We start from the raw sequence: 19128 nt of genomic DNA, 5'->3' as shown, positions 1-19128 counted from the left end.
GTGGTGATAATTTCACAGTATGTACAAATACTGAATCATTATGCTGTACATCTGAAACTAACATAATGTACAATTATACCTCAATAAAAAAAAATTTGCTAGGGCGGCTCACAGGTCTTGGGAAACCAGTTTACTCCCTAGATTACTGGTTTATTACAAAGGGTATCAATCAAGAGACAATGAAGAGATACATAGGTCGAGGTCTTGAACAAAGAAGCTTCTGTCTTTGTGGAGTTTGGGGCCTAGCATGGTGGCACATGGAAACTTTTGGTTCACCAACCTGTAAAATTCCCCGAACCCCGTACTGTTGGAATTTTTATAGAGGCTTCCTTACATAGGCAAGATCAACTAGTAACTCCAGCCATGATCCGTTATTTCCAGCTCCTCTCCCTTCTCTGGAGAAAGGGCAAGGATGGGGGGCTGAAAATTCCAAGCTTCTAATTATGGCTTGTTCTTTCTGGTGAACAGCCTCCATCCAGGGCGCATCCAGGAACCAACCCAGAATCACCTCAATAGAACAAGATATGCTCCTAGTGTTCCTACCACTTAGGAATTTACAAGGGTTTTAGGAGCTGTGTGTCAGGAACTGGGGACAGAATCCAATATATCTATTTCTTATTATTTTACGCAAGGAAACAAAATATCCAGAATTAAATTCATTATCTTCCTCTGCTCCATCTCCCTAAGTCTGCTCCTTTCTATATATTCCTAAGATAGCTAACAGCGTCATTATACACTTAGTCATCCAATCCAGAAATTTAGGAGTCATTTTTAACTTTTTCCTCTCTCTCAACTGTCTCACTCAGCCCAAATGTTCATCAAATTCCTTCCATTCCAGTTCTTGAGTATCCCCTAGATGTCCAGGTTTTAGTTTGGACTCACTGCATGTGCATTTACTACAACAGCCCCCAAGGGCTCTCATCTCAGCTTGCCCTTCCCCATTCATCCTCCACAATGCTGCTACAATTCGTTTTCTGAAACTCAGATCTGATCTTTCCACATTCAAACTCTTTTCCATGGCCTCCCAGTGCCTAAGGAGAAAGTCTCTACTTCAGCTCAACCACACAGTCTCCTGCGCTTGCCATGCTCTTCTCTCATTTCTTGTCGCTCTTGTCTCTGCTCTGTCCTCCACCTAGAACAGGGTTAACTCAGGGAGCCTGTGAACTGGATGGAAACAAAATTACATTTTTATTTTCACCAACTTCTACCTGAAACTTAGCATTTCCTTCAGTTATGATGGTAGGCAGCAAACCACAGTATTAGCATTACCTGTGACTTTCTCAACAGAAGAAATCAATAAATTTTTCATATCATATTAGCATTGTTGCAGACACTGCAGAGTATCATTTATATTTCTGGTCCGAAATTATGGTAGTTACTAGATCACTCTAAATCTTGTTATTTAATGTGTAAATAACGAAGCACAAGTTACTCTATCACAAATTAGCTTTTTGTAATTTTAGGTTAAAAAATATATACTTCAATATTATTAGTTTTGTTTATAAGTCTACGTATTTTAATTTATGTATTTAAAAACATTATTTTGAGAAAGGATTCAGAAACTTCTCTAGACTGCCAAAGGAGTCACCTGCACAAAAAAAGGTTAAGAGTCCTTTTCCAAACCTAGGGTGTTCTTTCCCACTGTATCTTCCTGCAGGATTGCTATTCACCCTTTAAGACTTTGTTGAAACTATCACTCTAGCCCTAACTTCTAGACACCCTCTTCTTCCCCTCCACATTCCCACAGGCCCTCTGTATATGTCTGGCTCCCCCATTAGATAAAGCTCCTTGAAGGCAGGAAGGTGTCATTCATTTTTGTATATTCAACACCTAGTTCAGAGCCTGCCACACAGAGTGAAACAAAATTTTGTTCAATAAATAAATGAATGAATATAGAAGAATACAAGCAGATCAAATATTTTAGTCTCAAAATCTGGGTTTGAATCCTGGCTAACAATTAGTAGCTTTGTGAATTTGGGAAAGTCATTTAACTCTTTTAAACCTCTTTCTCAGGTCTGAAATGTGGATAAATCTCCCCTACTTATTGCACTCTTGTCAAGAGGATTAAATAAGGTAACTGTGTGAAAGTGCTTTGTCAAGTTGCAAGGGCTATACAAAATTTAGTTATCATTATACCAAGTTATCCAGTTAATACATTTTAAAAATTGTGCTAAGGTCAGTCCATTATTTAAAACCCATCTCCAGCCAATCCCCCTACCTGCCTGCTATGGACTGAATGTTCATGACCCCCCTAGAATTCACAGGGTGAAGCCCCAATATGGTGGTATTTGGAGGTGGGATTTTGGGGAGGAGTCCTCATGATGGGATTAGTGCCTTTATAAGAAGAGACATGATAGAGATGATTCCTCTTTCATTCTTTCTCTGCAATGTGAGGATACAGAAAGAAGACTGCTGCCTGTGAATCACAAAGAGGGCTTTCACCAGAACCCAACCATGGTGGCAACCTGATCTTGGACTTCCAGTATCCAGAACTGTGAAAAATAAATCCCTATTGTTTAAGCCACACAGTTCATGATATCTTGTTATAGCAGCCACACGAAGACACTGCCCTATGCTATAGAGTGTATCCAGGAGCTTTTCTCTAAATGTACCAGTCCTTTGTACTTTCAGGTCTTTGTGCCCTCACTTCCATTATACTTCCTGTTATTTTGCCCAATGCCCTTCCCTCTTGGCAGCCTGGGTAGCGTCTATGGATTCTTCAATACTCAGCCCAAGTGTTAATAACCTCCTCTACAAACCTTTTTCTGGCCTCTCCCTTCCCCTGCACCTTGCACAATATATGAGAGTTAACCTTCTCTGAGTCTCTAGACAGCAGGCCTATTCTTCTCATCCATCAGGAATGCATGTTTGCCTAAGCATAAAATTGGACAAGCAGAAGTGATTAGAAAATATATGAAATGAATCAGTGACACTGTATGCTTCTGGTTATTTGTAAGAACAGCAGAGCCCTAGCCTGATAAGTTTAAATTCTGAATGATGAATCTGTCAAAAGTGCTTTAAATATTCAGTTTCACCTCATTATAAATGTAAATCCATTCACTCTAGCAAAGCAAGTTGAAGTTCATCTTGCAATGTCTATTTCAACAGTCATATCAACGCAGAGTACTGTGTCATTGAAAATGGCACCCTGAGGAGGCTCAGACAAGAGACCACAGCACCTCTGAATTCCTCCCATTCTCACTATGTCTGCAAGGAGAACAGGAGTGAGAATTCTAGCCCAGACCCCTTATCTCAGAGTGTGACAATGGAGAACAGAGGCCAGAGGGATGGCAGTCAGTTCCACACACAAAGAGTTACATAGGCTAACCTTTGCAGAGTAGGAGGAGGCAGTGGTGATCTTCCAGGCCCAAGGGCAACTCTACAAGGGAATTGCTGACCCTCTTATAGAGTTGCCTTAAGGTTTGCTCAATTCTCAGGAGACAGGAAACAGTTCCCAAGAAAGCACAGGAGTATGATAAAAACCACCAAGGCAATGATACACAGACAGTAACTGATTTACACCAAATTTCGAGTTTGAGATTTAGTTTAAGATCAAGCAGAAGGAAATAAAGTTATCCCCTAATTACACTGTCGTAAATGATCTCACTTCCTACTTCAGAGACACACAAAGCGTGCATTAGGGAAAACTTTCAATTTCCTGCCATCCACCTTTAGATCTATTTCCCCCAGTACTCTGAGAACAAGTTGCCTGATTTGCTTTTGTAGTCCCTTGAGTTCTTCAGTTCCTAAAAGTCATGAGCCAGCTTGCTCAATGATGCCCCATTTAATTTATTAACTATTCCCTTACCTAAACGTCCTCTATAACCTCCTTACCTACAGTTAGGAAGGTGCTCAAGAGCTGCTCCGTGGCAACAGGCTTGATCTCTGTCCGCAGATTAACAAATCTGCCAACCACCAAGGGGGCTCGGCGGAAACCCAGAATCCTGGTTTGGAAGGTTGAACAGAAGAGAAAAATCTTTGGGGATATATTTTAAACAGTAGTTTTTTCTTTTTTTTGGCTGCATTGTGCAGCTTGAGGGATATTAGTTCCCCAACCAGGGATCGAACCGGGCCCCTGGCAGTGAGAGCGCAGAGTCTTAACCACTAACCACAGGACTGCCGGGGAATTCCCTAAACACTAGTCTTAAAAATCATGGTTAATCATATTAGGTGTGTAAAGGTATTGCTGATTGCTGGTAAGGTACATATTACATTACATTTTACAGGTTTACATTACATTTACATTACATTTTAGAGGTACATATATTTATGAATTTAATATCAAGATGTAAATAATTTATGTAAGACAAATCTAGCAAAATGTGAGCAACTGTTAAACCTAGGGAGTGGGTATATGGGTTCACTATACTATTCTTTCTACGTCTGTTAGAAATTTTTCATAATAAAATTTTAAAATTTAACAAAGCATTAAAAAAAATTGGGCCTAAACCCATACAGGGCTTCAAACCTTTACATAAAACATTGACAGAAAACTAGACAGATTAATCTAAAAGGATAAACTCACAGGACAACTTATACATAGATACATTTGGAGATACTTCTAATGGTCTAAGAGTGCAACCTTATTGTTGAGCACCATCATTTTTTTTAAAAAAGGAAATTTTCTGGCTAAAAAATACACACTCGCTGAAGAAAAGTTGGAGGGGCAGGATTTCGAACACACAGAAAATTTATGGGAGAAAATTAAAATCATCCATAATTCCACAACCGAGAAGTAACTACTGCCATTTCGGCATAAGACCATTTTTTCCTTCACATGTATATATAAACACATACTCACTCTTGTGTGTATATACACAATTGAGATTATGTTATATGCACTTCTGTCTCCTGCTTTTCACTCATCATTGTATCATGAGCCTTTTCTCATGTTATTAGAAAAGCCTTTAAAAATGACTGTGCACATGGGCATATGTATATGTATAACTGATTCACTTTGTTATAAAGCAGAAACTAACACACCATTGTAAAGCAATTATACTCCAATAAAGATGTTAAAAAAAAATGACTGTGCAATAAATAATCCATTGTTCAGGGCTGCTGACTGACTCTGTCCTAAACTTATTTTTAGAAAAGCCACAAAAGCAAGGAGATCAATAGATGTCAAAATAACATAAAAAATGAGAGAACTTCCTGAAGCCAGAGGAGGTGGTTAAATCCTAATGTAATGGAGAAATAGCAACCCAGAGCAGAAAAGTATAAGGTGGGAAAGAAAGTGGGGAAGTATTTTTTCTCCCCATTGACTGTTGGCAGACCTTCAAAGAACAGCAGCCACTTAGTGCTGGGAAGCCATGTCCAGTGGCACCTGAGCTTGGATGGGGCAGTTAACAAAAGGGGTAGGGGGACTGGCCACAGAATATCCTTCAGACTCTGAGGGAGGGAAGGGCTTTAAAATACAAGACCCCCAAAGCACAGGTGATAAATTGAAACGTTATAGAGACTTCCCTGGCAGTCCAGTCGTTAATACTCGGTGCTTCCACTGCAAGGGGCACAGGTCAGATCCCTGGTCAGGGAACTAGGATCCTGCATGCTGTGTGGCGAGGCCACAAAAATAAATAAATAAATAGAAATGTGATTACATTTAATTAACATCAAAAGTAATTTCCATACAAAGACCACTTCACTCTAAGTTAACAAACAGGTGTTGTGCTGTGCAAAGGAGGTACTAATCTCTACCCATAATTGGGGGAATATAAAATAACAATGAGATACCACTTTACATATATTAGATTAACTAAAATTAGTATGTTGGATAATATAAAATATTGGTATGGATATGGGAAAAAGATCTTCATGAACTGCTGGTGTCCATCAACAGAGAAACAGGAAGGGGTCTAGGGATGAAGAAAATAAGGAAACAAACGAGGTCTTGTAAAGACTGATACTAATGTGCAATTAAGTGATGAGTAGGATTTATCCAACTCTTTCCCACTAGGCCTTAGAAGAGGCAGTGAAAATTCATGGTATTGTGAACAAACATTTATTTAATTCTTCCCTTTCATTAGATGTTTAGATTGCTTCCATATTTTCACTACTGAAAATACTACCAGCTAAGATCTTGGTGTATGTATCTTTGAATTTCTGATTCTCTAGGGTACTTCCTAGAACAATCTGGGATGTTTGCATAAAAAGGTAGTTACTCATTCAAAGGGTATGAACATTAAGGTTTTTGATACATAATGCCGGAGTTCTTAAAAGAATGACTGAACCAACTAACAATGACAGAAGCAGTATACGAACGTTAATGTATTCCTGCCAATAAAGTATTATCTTTTTTCTAATCTTTGCCATTTTCAGTAGGAGAAAATAGTATCCCATTGTTTCAATTGGATTTTTTTTTGGCCACGCTGCACGGCTTGTGGGATCTTAGTTCCCTGACCAGGGATTGAATCCTGGCCCACAGCAGTTAAAGTGCAGAGTCCTAACCACTGGACCACAAGGGAATTCCTTGGATTTTATTTTATTACTAGTGAAGATGAACTCCCTCTGTCATATTTATTAGCAATCAATAATTTCTATTCAACCAACTGTGTTCTTAGACCATTTTCTACTAGCGTTTTAGAGCATGTATAAGATTTTCTAAACATTTATATATTAAGGCTATTAATGCTTAGATTATATTAGATTCAAGTATTTTCCTAAGTTTGCTTTTAAATTTTGTTTGATGTTTCTTGACATGAGTTAATTTTTTTTTAATTTAGTTGAATCTATTTTTTTCTTTGTGATTTTTAAATTATGGCTTTTATGCTTAGAAAATCCTTCCTAATCCAGAAAAAAGACAAAAATTCACCTTTATTTTCTTCTGGTTTCCTTATAGATTCATTTTTAAAATATTGTGAATAATTTCTTTTAAAGTCTACCAATATGCCCTGATTAAAGAGCTGATCAGAGGAGCAACTGGGATACTAGACAATTCAGTTACAAGGATCCTGATTAGTAACTTGCTAAAAAAGTATTAATTTTCCTAGTAAACTTATACATTTAGAATTCACATCTATTTTCCCTGTTAGAATTATCCTCGTTATTGAAGCTGTGCATATTTTGTATGAAGGACAATAAAATTCACATATATGTCATGCTATATGTTTCTAGCATATGAGGATAAGTGAGTATTATTTAAAACAAAATCAAAACAAAACAAAAATCAGGACTGCCAGGCCCAATTAGTGACCAGTTCAATTTAGGGACTTGAATTCAAACTCTGGTTTTCTTCCTGCCATTTTATTTACCAAGAACATCTTCACTCATGCCAATGAGAGAGGGCATAACAGAATGAAATGACCTAAAAAAGCCTGGAGTTAAGACATTTACTTTGGTACTCCTAGTACCACCCAAATAATGAGGAACTCATACAAATTTAATGGAATTAATCAGTTATCTAAAGTAGGTAACAAGCTAAAGTTATTAGATTTCATTTTTTTATTACATTCCTTTGAAAGGCGTCCACAAGTCCTCTCTAAGATATTTCTAAAAGGAAACAAAATGAATGTAACCCACTGTGATTACACATACCTGTCCAAATGAAAGGCTGCTACCTCTGCATTGTGTCTATCATAACCAGCATAAGGTTCCCCTTCTACCACATAGTCTCGGTTATACCTGCAGAGTGAATGGGAAGCACAGATGTAGACATGAATTACATCAGTACCAGAGGCAACAGCACAAGAGGCAGAATAGAAATTTGCAAGCCTAATTTTGCTCTAGAAAACTTCTTTGTCAATCCTGAGAACAGTCATGGATTAGCATAGATCACTGGTTGATGTGGTGAAGATGAAGTGGAGAAGAAAACTAGAATTATACATCTACCTCTGCAATCATTCTATGAATAAAACACAGATGTTATTTTTATCCCTCTAAAAGACTTTCAATGTAGCTTAAGTAAAACTATAAGGTACTTTTCTGGAAGGTGAGGACCATCTTTGTATCTTCAGCACAGTGTTAAGCCTATAGTTCATGCTTAATAAATGTCTACTGAAATGTTTATTAGACTAAGCTGAAGTAAAAGGAAAATATGGCAAGGCTTACCAGAATGGCTATGGCAAGGCTTATTAGAGAAGTTTAAATTTCTTGGGGAAAAAAATGGTCTGGATATGCCTCTGTTTTTGTTAACAAGGAGGCAAAGGTACATTTGCCTTCCCTGTTAATGGGAAGAACTAGACGCAATTCACCTATGACCTCTACTGTTCACTTGCATTTCCTCAATCAAAAGGAGACCTATCAGGCTTTACAAGACAGAAATAAGTTGAGAATGACGTGAAGAGGAGCCACTCCACTAAGGACACTTGGATCTCCAATGCTGAAAAGGCCATGGGGAAGTGGGAAACGGTACTATACAAGGCAGTGACCTTCAACATAAATGACCACAGAATAAAAGTAAAACCATGTCCACCAAACACATTTTCAAATCAAAGTGATGAAACATTTATGTTAGAAGACAGATACGCAAAACCACCTGGTTGGACACCAGTTTCTTCCTAGCATGGTCAATATACTCAAACATGGGCTTCCCTGGTGGCGCAGTGGTTGAGAGTCCGCCTGCCGATGCAGGGGACACGGGTTCGTGCCCTGGTCCGGGAAGATCCCACATGCCGCGGAGCGGCTGGGCCCGTGAGCCATGGCCGCTGAGCCTGCGCGTCTGGAGCCTGTGCTCCGCAACAGGAGAGGCCACAACAGTGAGAGGCCCGCGTACCGCAAAAAAAAAAAAAAAAGAAAAAAAGAAAAAAAAAATATATATACTCAAACATATTTTTTTGTTTCTAGTGTCAAAGCATCATTTAGGCTGCCAAGGATTACACCTGTTACCTCCAAATTAAAAGTCTCAATTTTTACACAGGACTGCAGCAAAAGCTGACACTATTCAAGCACTTCTCTCTCCACTACAGCTGCAGGCTGTCCATAAAGCTGGGCGACAGTCCTTGAATACCTTATTTCTCAGGACTCCAGAGGAGCCACAGGAAGATTTGTGGTGATGTGCAGTCCACTCCTTTCAGTGAAACATTAGAGAACTTTCCAGTACATGGAAAGGCTGCTTGGAGTGAAATGTAAAACCCTAGAAAAATCCAGGAACTTTGGGAGTAGGCTGGAGAAACAGGGAGGGAAGGAAAAGGGAAAGGAAGAAGAATCAAAATGAAAGAACTGCATTGGAGTCCAAAGGTGTGAATCCTTAGTTCATGCTTTGGTTATGAGAAATACGGAAAGTCAGAACTCTGGATCTCATTTTCCCCAGCTGTAAAATGAGTAGTTGGACTAGTTGACCTCCAAGGTCCCTTTCAGCACTTCCTAAGATCAGTCACTGACTTCTACCCACCTCCAGGCCCTTGCCGTCTTGTTCCTTTCCCACCATAACTGCAGTTTTTGCCTGTGAAAATCAATTTACTTCCAGAAAGGATACAGCTATTGGGTTGGCCAAAAGGTTCGTTCAGTTAGTGAACACGCTGTTCAATAAAGATCTTCATGAAAGTGAAAAATGTCTTTTTTTACTTAAAGCCCCATTAACTTTTTGGCCAACCCAATATACTGAAAAAAATCACTTTTATAATAATGTAGTAAGGAAAAATGTATAAATAAAGGCATCACTGTATTCCTATATATTTCATGTACTATACAAATCTTCCATCTCTGGCAGGAGGACATGGACAACCAGGCTCCAGAAATGCTGAACCACAAGTGGCTGTTAAAGAAACGTGCACGTCTCGACTTAGCAGAAAGGTCTTAGATCCTCCTCTCAACAGAGCAATCCATCTTAAGTCACTGACAGAGCAGCAAAATTCATACAGTAACTGCCAATAAATCACTCCTATCCTTCTGGTGAAGGACATCAGAATGTGACCAAGAACATTAATTTGCACTTACACCAGGACTAAATAGCCTCAGAGGCCCGCAGGGTCAGAATAGCAATTTGCTGGGTGTTTGGGGGCTGGAGTCAATTTCTACAAGCACTTAAATATGCACCCACTTTCCCCACCCCGGGAGAGTGCCGGGTGTAATCAGCCCAGGTCAGTGTGTGCAGTGACTAGAGCGCTATCACCTACTGCAGGGGCTCGACAGCTTGCGGGATGTGGGGCAGGAGCATCTCTGGAGCTGGGCGTAGACAAGGGCTCTTCAGAAGGTGATGGGGGAGGAAGGGGCCGCACTGACAAGAATAAAGAGCTGGGTGTAGAGAGGAGGACCAGGCTGTGAGGGGCTGGCCACTAGGCTGTGCAGGCTGGGTTTTGTCTGGTGAGCAATGGGAATCCCTGGATGTTTTAAAGTTGGGGAGCACAGTGATTATATGGGTATTTGGGAGAAGAATGAAAGTGGATTTCAGGATGGTCTGGAAGAGGAAAGCAATGGGAAGGCTGCAGTGGTAGTAAGAGATATGAGATGAAGCAACAGTGACTAAGGTTAGCTTATGCATTTATCTGCTGCCACGTCCACTAGTCACCAGTCTGGCCTCTTCCTCCCTCCAGGTATGCTTTGTCTGAATACCCCAGTCCTATCTGCAAAGCACCTGGACTAATACTAATGTTGCGCACCATCAGTAATATCTGCCTTCTAACACTTCCTGCTGTCCCATCTCACCTTCGATTCTTAGTGTACAGAGAGTGGGTGTGGAGAGGGTATCCTTTTATTTAAACACAAAATGCCTGCAACTCATCTCTTTTCACATGAATTTAATTTTTGTTTTTAGTCTGTCTTCTTTCTATCACCCTGCTTATGCTGCGATCTCTCAGGCTACAAATCAAGAGGTCAAAGATCATATTTCAAAAGGAAAGTAGCAAATTTTTGATGATGGGTGATCCATGTCATCTCTCTTACAGGAAGGCAAACAAATTTAAGAGAATCACACGTGTGTGGCAGAACACAAGCTGCTCACACTCTGACAGCTCCCTTAGTTACTGCAGGGTGATCTTGTCAAATTGTTCTTTCTCAAGTTATTCTTTCTAAGTCTCAGTTTCTTACGCTGGAAATAAGAACTGCAACTGCCCACAGTTGTGACAAAGGTTAAAAGCATCAACAGATACAAAAGTACTTAGTGTAATGCCCGGCAAATGGTGTGCATGCAACAGAAATTAGATCCAAGTCCCACACAACTATGCTTTTTCCTCATTACCTGCCAATCAGACTTTCTTTCTCCAAAAGTCTACTGCATTTTAAACCTTTCCTAATTTCCACATCTTCCACACACCATGCTTCCCAGTTCCAGGCAAATGCAGATTCCTTCCATTTCTGGAATTCCAATAATATTAGCTCTCTGCTTGCCTATTATCTACTGATATTTGGGTCATGAAGGGAGCTAAGCCAACTACTCTGGTCACAGTTGATTTCTGCACCCCTTCACCCCATATTTCTTCTCCCACTCCAGCAAGAGACCCAAAGTGATGTGTTATAATTTTCTCAAACGCTCTACTGAGGAATGAAAAAAATGTTTAGTACACAGAAAATTTTAGACATTACAAATTTTGAGAAAATCCACTAGTAACTAATTCCTGTCAAAAGAATATAAATCACCATGATGTTAACCTATTTCAAGTTCATATACAAACAGAAAACTTAAAAAAAATTAATTATACTGTAGAATGGCCACATGAATTATCTCTGTAGATCCTTAAAAAAGTCCAAAGGGATCACTGTCTAACAACATATGATCTAGCCCTCTCTAGTTCAAATTTGGACTGAGGCAACTAAAATGGCCCAGTTCTCTGCTTAAAACAGGTAAAAGAAACAACAATGAGATATCACTACACACATATTAGAATGACCAAAATCCAAAACACTGACAACACCAAATGCTGTTGAGGATGTGGAATAACAAGAACTCTCATTTGCTGCTGATGGGAATGTAAAACGGTACAGCTACTTTGGAAGACAGACTGGCAGTTTCCTACAAAATTAAACATACTCTTACCATATGATCCAGCAATTGTGCTCCTTGGTATTTACCCAAATGAACTAAGAACTTACATCTACACAAATCCTGCACATGAATATTTATAGCAGCTTTATTCATAACTGCCAAAACTTGGAGGCAACCAAGATGACCTTGATTAGGTGAATGGATAAACAAACTGTGGTACAGCTATACAATGGAATATTATTTAGCAAAAAAAAAAAAAAAAAAGCTATCAAGCCACAAAAAGACATGGAGGAACCTTAAGACACAGAGAGAAGCCAATCTGAAAAGGTTACAAAAGGTATGATTCCAACTATATGGCATTCTGGAAAAGGCAAAACCATGGAGACAGTAAAAAGATTAGGGGTTGCTAGGGGTTCAGGGGGAGGAAGGGAAGGATGAATAGATAGAACACAGGGGACGCTGAGGCCAGGGAAGCTATTCTGTATGATACTGTAATGGTGAATACTTATTATAAGTTTATTGAAACTCTCACAGAATGTACAGCACAAAGAGTGAACTTAACGTAAATTATGGACTTTAGTTAATAAATTAATATTGGCTCATCAACTGTAACAAATGTACTAATTTGATGGAAGACGTTAATAATTGGAGAGACTGGGGAAGAGAGGGGAGGGGGTATATAGGAACTTTCTGTACTCTCCCCTTGATTTTTCTGTAAACCTAAAATTGCCTAAAAAATAAAATAAAGCCTATTAATTAAAACAAAACCAAAGCTCAAGTGAAAGAATCACAGCTTTAGTGCTAAAAAGGACTTAAGTCACCCACCCAAAACCTACTCCAACTGTGGGTAACTCCTACTCCACAGCATCCCTGACATGTGGTTGCCCAGTCTTTAATTGTACACTTATGGTGACAAGTTGCTTATTTCCTAACCAATTCATTTTGTATCTCTAACATCTGGCACATAGTAGATACTTGACAAATTTCAGAATCAAGGATAGCTCTAACTGTAAAATGTGCAATCTAATATTGAACCAAAACATATTCCTATAAATTTCCCTTGCTCAAAGAATCATGGAACATTAAGAGCTAGAAGAGACTTCAGAGATCCTCTGGTCTCTCCTTCCCATTTTACTGAAGAGGATACCAAGAGAGGGAGATAAGCACTCGTATAAATCCCAAGTTACAACTAAACAGCACAGATAACTTCAAGATGAAGACTTACCGCTTAGGTTTGAAGACAACTTTCTGTCCTCCTTCAAGTATCAGTAAGGCTTTCAGTTGTGTCCCTTTATAACCTACATCAGCTTTAATGATTTTCTTGGTGGCCATGGCATGCATGATTGCCCCCAGCTCTGGTGTCTCTTCAGGGTACACTTCCCGGGGAACCACCCACTGGGCTGCAATCTCCCAGGGAGACTGCAAGGTGTGGTCCAGCTTGGACACCAGCTCTACCCGCAAGCCAGCCATCATTCGGTGAAAGGCCCTCTGGTCCTCCCGGTTGGCAGCTGATGTATCTAAGTTGTCAATCAGGAAAACTTTGGTGAAGATAAAGATGACAAGGAGAATTGCTAACAGCACGACTCGCTGCTTTAGCTTCATGTTGACCTCTTTGCCTTCTCCCCTGACTACTCTCTCTCACTTATCAAGGAGAGCAGGTGGTGATTGTCAGCAAGGAGATTCCATGATTATACACACTGGTCCATTTCTTCACTGAGGTGCCTCCCACAATTCCTGCAAGCCCAAGTATAAAGCACAATTCAATCAGAAATTCTGTCCTTCCACCCCTGAATCTTTTGCAAGCCTCAAATATATTACTCACCATTTTAGCCTTGCTAATCCTATGCCCGAGAAGACCCAATAATTTAAAATGAACTGGTCCAAGGAAGGACCTAATAGTTAAGAACCGGGTACAATGAAAATTTTAAAGCAAATACTACCATTTTAATAGGGTGCAGAGCCATCTAGGAGCCATTTGGATGGCTACCAATTCCTAGAAACCAAAACAATAGGAAAAAGCACAAAAAAGTAAAACATTAAGATATGCATAACTCCTTAACTTTCATTTTTACCTTTCAAAATCCATAAAGGACTTTTGAATATCCAAAACCACCAGTATTTGGTAACTTTTCAGTTATATCCTCCAAATATAAGTCTTATGACACGTTATAAGACAGGAACTCCTAAAAATGCCAAAGAGGGTACAGAGGAGAGTGATAACTCCCTCTCCAAATTCAAATACCTAGCAATTCTGGACATGTCACATCTGCTATTCATGTATTTAAATACAACGAACACCCAGATATGTACCTCTACTTAATCAGTCTTCTACTAATTATTTTTCAAAATTAAAAACCCTGTAAAATATGGATAATCAAATCTGGATAAATTAAGTAAAGGAAAAACATATCCCTATACCACCTGGCTATTAGTAGAACGTGACCAGAAAACTAATGAAACCTGGTACTAGAGCAACACAATGAAATCTGGACTGGTCAGGCACATAACAAAGATACTGATGCTACAGACATAAAGAAGTGCTGCTTCCGGTGCGGGGCACACCACCCTCTGGTCAATTCTGAAGCTAAAAGATTCCAAATACAAGATTTTTGCAAGGGTGTCAAGAACATACAATTCAGCCTCATTTGCATGCTGACAGGTTGCTTTCCACTCCACAGGGCCATTTAAAAACATGCACAAGCTCACTTTGCTACATGCCTACAGGCAGCACGCACTGGGCTAACACAAAGATGACAAGAAGATAACAGAGTGTTGCTTCACTCTCCAATTCATTTAACAACTCAAACCATTAATTGAAGAAATAAAACCAATACAAAAGATAGGACAAACGATTCAGGCTGAGACACTCCCACCCAAACTGGAGACTGCTCCCCTAATAACAGCTGGAAACACATCCAAAAAACAGTCTACTAGAGCAACAGTGTGTTCTAAGGGCAGCACCTTGCTCAGAGCTTGCTGACATGCAGTTTATTCGTGGTGATTAACCTCTCTTCCTATTCATTTTCATAAAGATGGGAAAGCGAGAGTCACATTCAAATTCTAATTATCTCCAGCCGCCTGTTTTGTTGTATCATCATCTCCCAGAGAGTACATAACACTATTAGCTGAAACACAGGCAACTCAAGTACATCCAAAATGTAACTGTGATGGTATCAAGTTTGGTGTGAAACTCAGTAAAACAGTTCCCTGTGATTACTGATAACAGCAATGCTAGTAGAGCAGATTTCAGAGATTTTTGCTAGTTCCAACATGACCTAAACCACACAACTTCTTCAATTATTTGTTCAGCAGTACACATCTCTGGCTGCAGTGGTAAAAGGTAACATGGAAATCTCCCTGTGTCAGCAATCATTTCCTCAGCACCCCCAGCTGCAACTACCTCCCGCTGAGGTACAATTCTGGCACAAAGGGGTCAGATGAACAGCCTTTCACTTCCTACAAAACCCTCCTCAGGACCAAAGACTGGTTAACCCGTGAACTTCTAATGATGCTGCTCATTTCCTTTAGAACGAAGAAAGTCCTCCCTTATGCTATATAAACAAATTATATCTAAACATTTATCACAAAGGTTAGGGAGAGTGAGGGCTCTTTTTTTTTTTTTTTTTAAATCACCAATGCAACAGGAAGTTCTAGTAGCTCCAAAATTCAAACAAAACAAACTGAGTCTGTATGCTTTTCAATTCTGAAACCTCATTACCTTCTGATGGGCCTCAGAAGAGCACATGCATCAGTTCAGGGCTGCAGATAATTCATCCACTCAACTAGGACAGAAATTTCTATTGTGAGCTGAAGAGTTCAACTGTTACCTCACTTCAGTGTTTACCTCTGCAGATTAGTAGTGAGGGCAGGTTTAACGAAGGGGCTGAACAAGCTTTCTTGTTTGGGATTAGTCACCACACCCTGGTAGAACAAGTAAGATTGCAATTTGACAACTGCCCGTCATGCCCACAGCCATCGACTTCATTTAGTGCTCAGCACCTTCTACTGGATCCCTGAAAGAACTGCCTCTGGGCCTCCAGGTCCTCCAATCCAGACTAGATAATGCAGCAAAATCATATTTCTAATCACACACCATTTCTGAGTTCTATAAATCCCTTAGCAAGGCATTAAGGCCCCACCCTAAATGACTTCGGCCAATCTACATTGCTAGGCATCACTCTCATTCTCTTCACTCACTTGTCAGCTTCCACCACAAACATGGTCCCCTAAGTCACTCCTCACTGGAACTCTCTCAAAATTCCTCTAGCTCTTATCTTTTCTTCCCAACTTCTCCTGTTTAAAGCCTACTTAAGCTTTCAAAGGCCATCTCCAAAGCCATTTCTGGTCTCTCCTCACACTCTATAGTAACTAACCTCTCTCATCTTTAGACCAGTACTTAACTACATTCTGCCTCATCCAGTGTCTTCTTGTAGGTCGTTCTCAATCCCCCTCTCAGAATCTTGGCTCCTTAGTGATGGTAACTACCTTTGCACTCCCTGCAGTACGTAGCATAGTAAGGGTAGATGTATTATTCACCTAAACTGAACAAACTACTGCAAATGAGGCTATGCAAGTATCTTAGGACTCTGCTGTTAATTTCCTCCGTATTCGGTATCAAATGAGTGTGTATTAACTGGCACCTTAATGCTGGCTGTCCTCAATTAGCTCTCCTGTGTTTGGGAATCTACTTCTCTACCAACACTCTACTCAATTTAGTTGGCGGTTTCAGAGTACAGTCTCTTTTTCTGAGTACTGACAGTTCAGAAAGAGGTTTTCCTTTAGCTGGAAACCTGCTACTCCTTCAGCCTACAGGGCAAGCACAATGATATTCAAGAAATCGACAAGGTAGAGGTTTTAGCGGAATTTTTACAAAAAGTCTATGAGTTTGCAAGACTCCTATTCCAGAAAAATGTATCAGATGCACGATACAGGATAATTCCATCCTCTAATAACGGTAGACTCTTTCACTCTTTACAATGACCCCCTTCTTTCCTGTATGCTTGAGAGGGGAGGGTACCCAAGACAGTTTCCATGCTGTATTATCTTCTTTTCTTACTTGAGACAACAGCATACTATGCACACTCTGCAAACTGGGTTTCTAAGAGGATCCCCCCTTTCAGATACTAAGAAAATGAAAGCAAGATCACTGGGTATATCCCAAGTTATTCATGAAAACTTCTCTTGCATTCCCAGGAGCCTGCCTGCTACATTTCATGCCCTCACCTCCTGTATAAATGCATCCAACAGTGTAACATTGTCCAGTTATATTATGGTCATTTATTTTAATGTTTCGGTTATGTGAAACAGAGCCTACCTCAAAGAACAGTCTCGAGGTAATAACATAACTCAAAAAATGTTAAATATAAAAAGGCAAGTGTGTAAGTCTTCACACTAAAAGCTGGTATAAATTCCCAGACTGGAGTTCTGGAAGGTAGAAGCTTATTAAGGAATTTTCCTACTGAACCCTGGTTTCACTCTCAGCTCCATCAGTGAAATGAGGCTTGATATGGAAGCTAATATTTCATTCCTCTCTCACTCTCCCTCCCTCCCTCCTTCCCTCCCTCCCTCCCTCTCTCTCTCTCTCACACACACTATCTTACACATTTGATAAGTGTTTCATAAGGATAAACTTATGACTAAAAATTGTTTTGCAAGAAACAGGTTCACATAGAAAAAGGTGAAGTCTTAGTATAAAGACTAGAATCCTCTGTTCAAGAATCTGGCTGATGTCTGGAGGAACACATACAGAACTACACATCAGTGCAAAGATCTGTTAGTCATCAGCTGATAAAATTCAATATATGTGGCTGCTGTGGAACATGCAAAGACCTCACCCCAACACTTATTATCTTATCAAGGGCTCCCACAAGCCACCAGTGAGGTTCCAAGCCTTATCAGTAGCAGTGCCACGTTGAATCGCCCTCTGATCAAGTGACAACCTCACGTTACTTCTCCGAAGGTCACGGAGAAGAAATCCCAACTTCTGCTCATAGCAACTAAAGTAAAGCCTTCAGTAATACTCTTTACTGAGTAAAGAAAAAAAAGCGGTCAGCGGTCAAATCAAGTTCTTACCACATGAAGGGAATGTAACATGCTTTGTGAGTGTCAAATACCGGAAGAAAACATTCCATATGAACATTTCATGCAGAGGGCTATTAACAAAGGAGATGGTGAAGGGGGTTGGATTTATTATATAACTAGTAAAACATCTTATCATGTTTACTCACACAATCTCCTCACCCTTGATCTTGAGTAGAAATTACAAGGCCATTTTTCCAAACTTCTTTGGTCACTGTTGGTCTCAGCAAACCTCTGAAGGTTTGGTTAGTATAAAAGGTAAGACCTGAATTTAATTAAGAGTTTTTGGTTGACTGTCTACAAAGACAGACACCAACAATTCCTCCCATCGGGAGGTGGAATCTATTTTTCCTTCCCCTGAATCTGGCCTAGCTTTGTAACTTGCTTTGATCAACAGAATGCTGTGGAAGTGGCTGTGTGCTAGGTGTCTTAAAAGACCTAGCAGCTTCCATTTGGGGCCAAGCTACTATGTAAAGCAGCTCAGGCTAGACTACTGAATGATGGGAGACCTGGCCAGCCCCTAGTTATTCTGGCCACTCCAGCTAAGTGTCAGACACAGAAGTGAAGCCATTAAGGGCATTCCAGTTCCAATTGAGGCCCCAGCTAAATACAGCCACCCATCTGACTCCAGCCTATATCATTTGGGCAGAAGAACCAGTCAGCTGGGCACAGTTGATCTATATAGTCATGAGAAACAACAAATCGTTTAGTCTTAAGCCACTACATTTGGGGGTAATTTGTAAAATCCAGCATTCTCACATCTATTCTGTCCACATCAACTATTTGGGAGACATTAAATTAACCATTAATACAAATAAAGATTGGATTAATAAATAATTAAGGTCTCTTAAAGGTAACACAAGAAAAAACCAGAATCTCAAACGGATCATTTACTAAAGTCCCTTTACATACTTTAGAGCAATCAAGGCTAACCTTACACACTCAGAGACTCATACAACTATACACACCCAGTTTATAAAGCCTAACCTTTAAACTTCAGCCAAAATTACAACCCTTTAGTACAACAACAAAAAAAATTTAAAACACACATACTTTCACCTTGGGGTAAGTCTGATATACTGCCCTTTTGTTAATTGGTGGTGACATTAGAGCACTGTGCTACATTCTTACCAGCTACCCCCTAGAAATAAATGCAGTCTCTCCTGATGGTTAGTGACAATTACAATAAGTAA

The 19128-nt window shown here is 39.8% G+C and overlaps 1 protein-coding gene across 5 annotated transcripts in view; it reads right to left on the bottom strand.

The window, feature by feature from the left end:
• The window catches only part of FAM20B (FAM20B glycosaminoglycan xylosylkinase), a gene marked incomplete at its 3' end in the record, with an annotated part of 42031 nt that overhangs the window by 16410 nt on the left and 6493 nt on the right, over positions 1-19128 (bottom strand). For 4 of the 5 annotated variants that reach the window (XM_081256288.1, XM_081256292.1, XM_081256289.1 and 1 more), the window contains exons 2-4: positions 13083-13591; positions 7534-7620; positions 3835-3944 (exon numbers count right to left, since the gene is read on the bottom strand). In XM_081256288.1, the coding sequence (XP_081112414.1) occupies positions 3835-3944; positions 7534-7620; positions 13083-13459 (574 nt within the window). In that variant the 5' untranslated portion in view covers positions 13460-13591. Of the gene's footprint in view, positions 1-3834; positions 3945-7533; positions 7621-13082; positions 13592-15575; positions 15599-19128 lie in introns of those variants that run through there. The other variant, XM_081256291.1, reaches the window with a different exon arrangement.

The sequence above is a fragment of the Mesoplodon bidens genome (assembly GCF_964165515.1).
Source record: "Mesoplodon bidens genome assembly, chromosome: 2".
Classification (NCBI taxonomy): Eukaryota; Metazoa; Chordata; class Mammalia; order Artiodactyla; family Ziphiidae; genus Mesoplodon; species Mesoplodon bidens.
The sequence above is the reverse complement of the archived record's forward strand: the minus strand, read 5'-3'. Positions and strand labels throughout refer to the sequence as shown.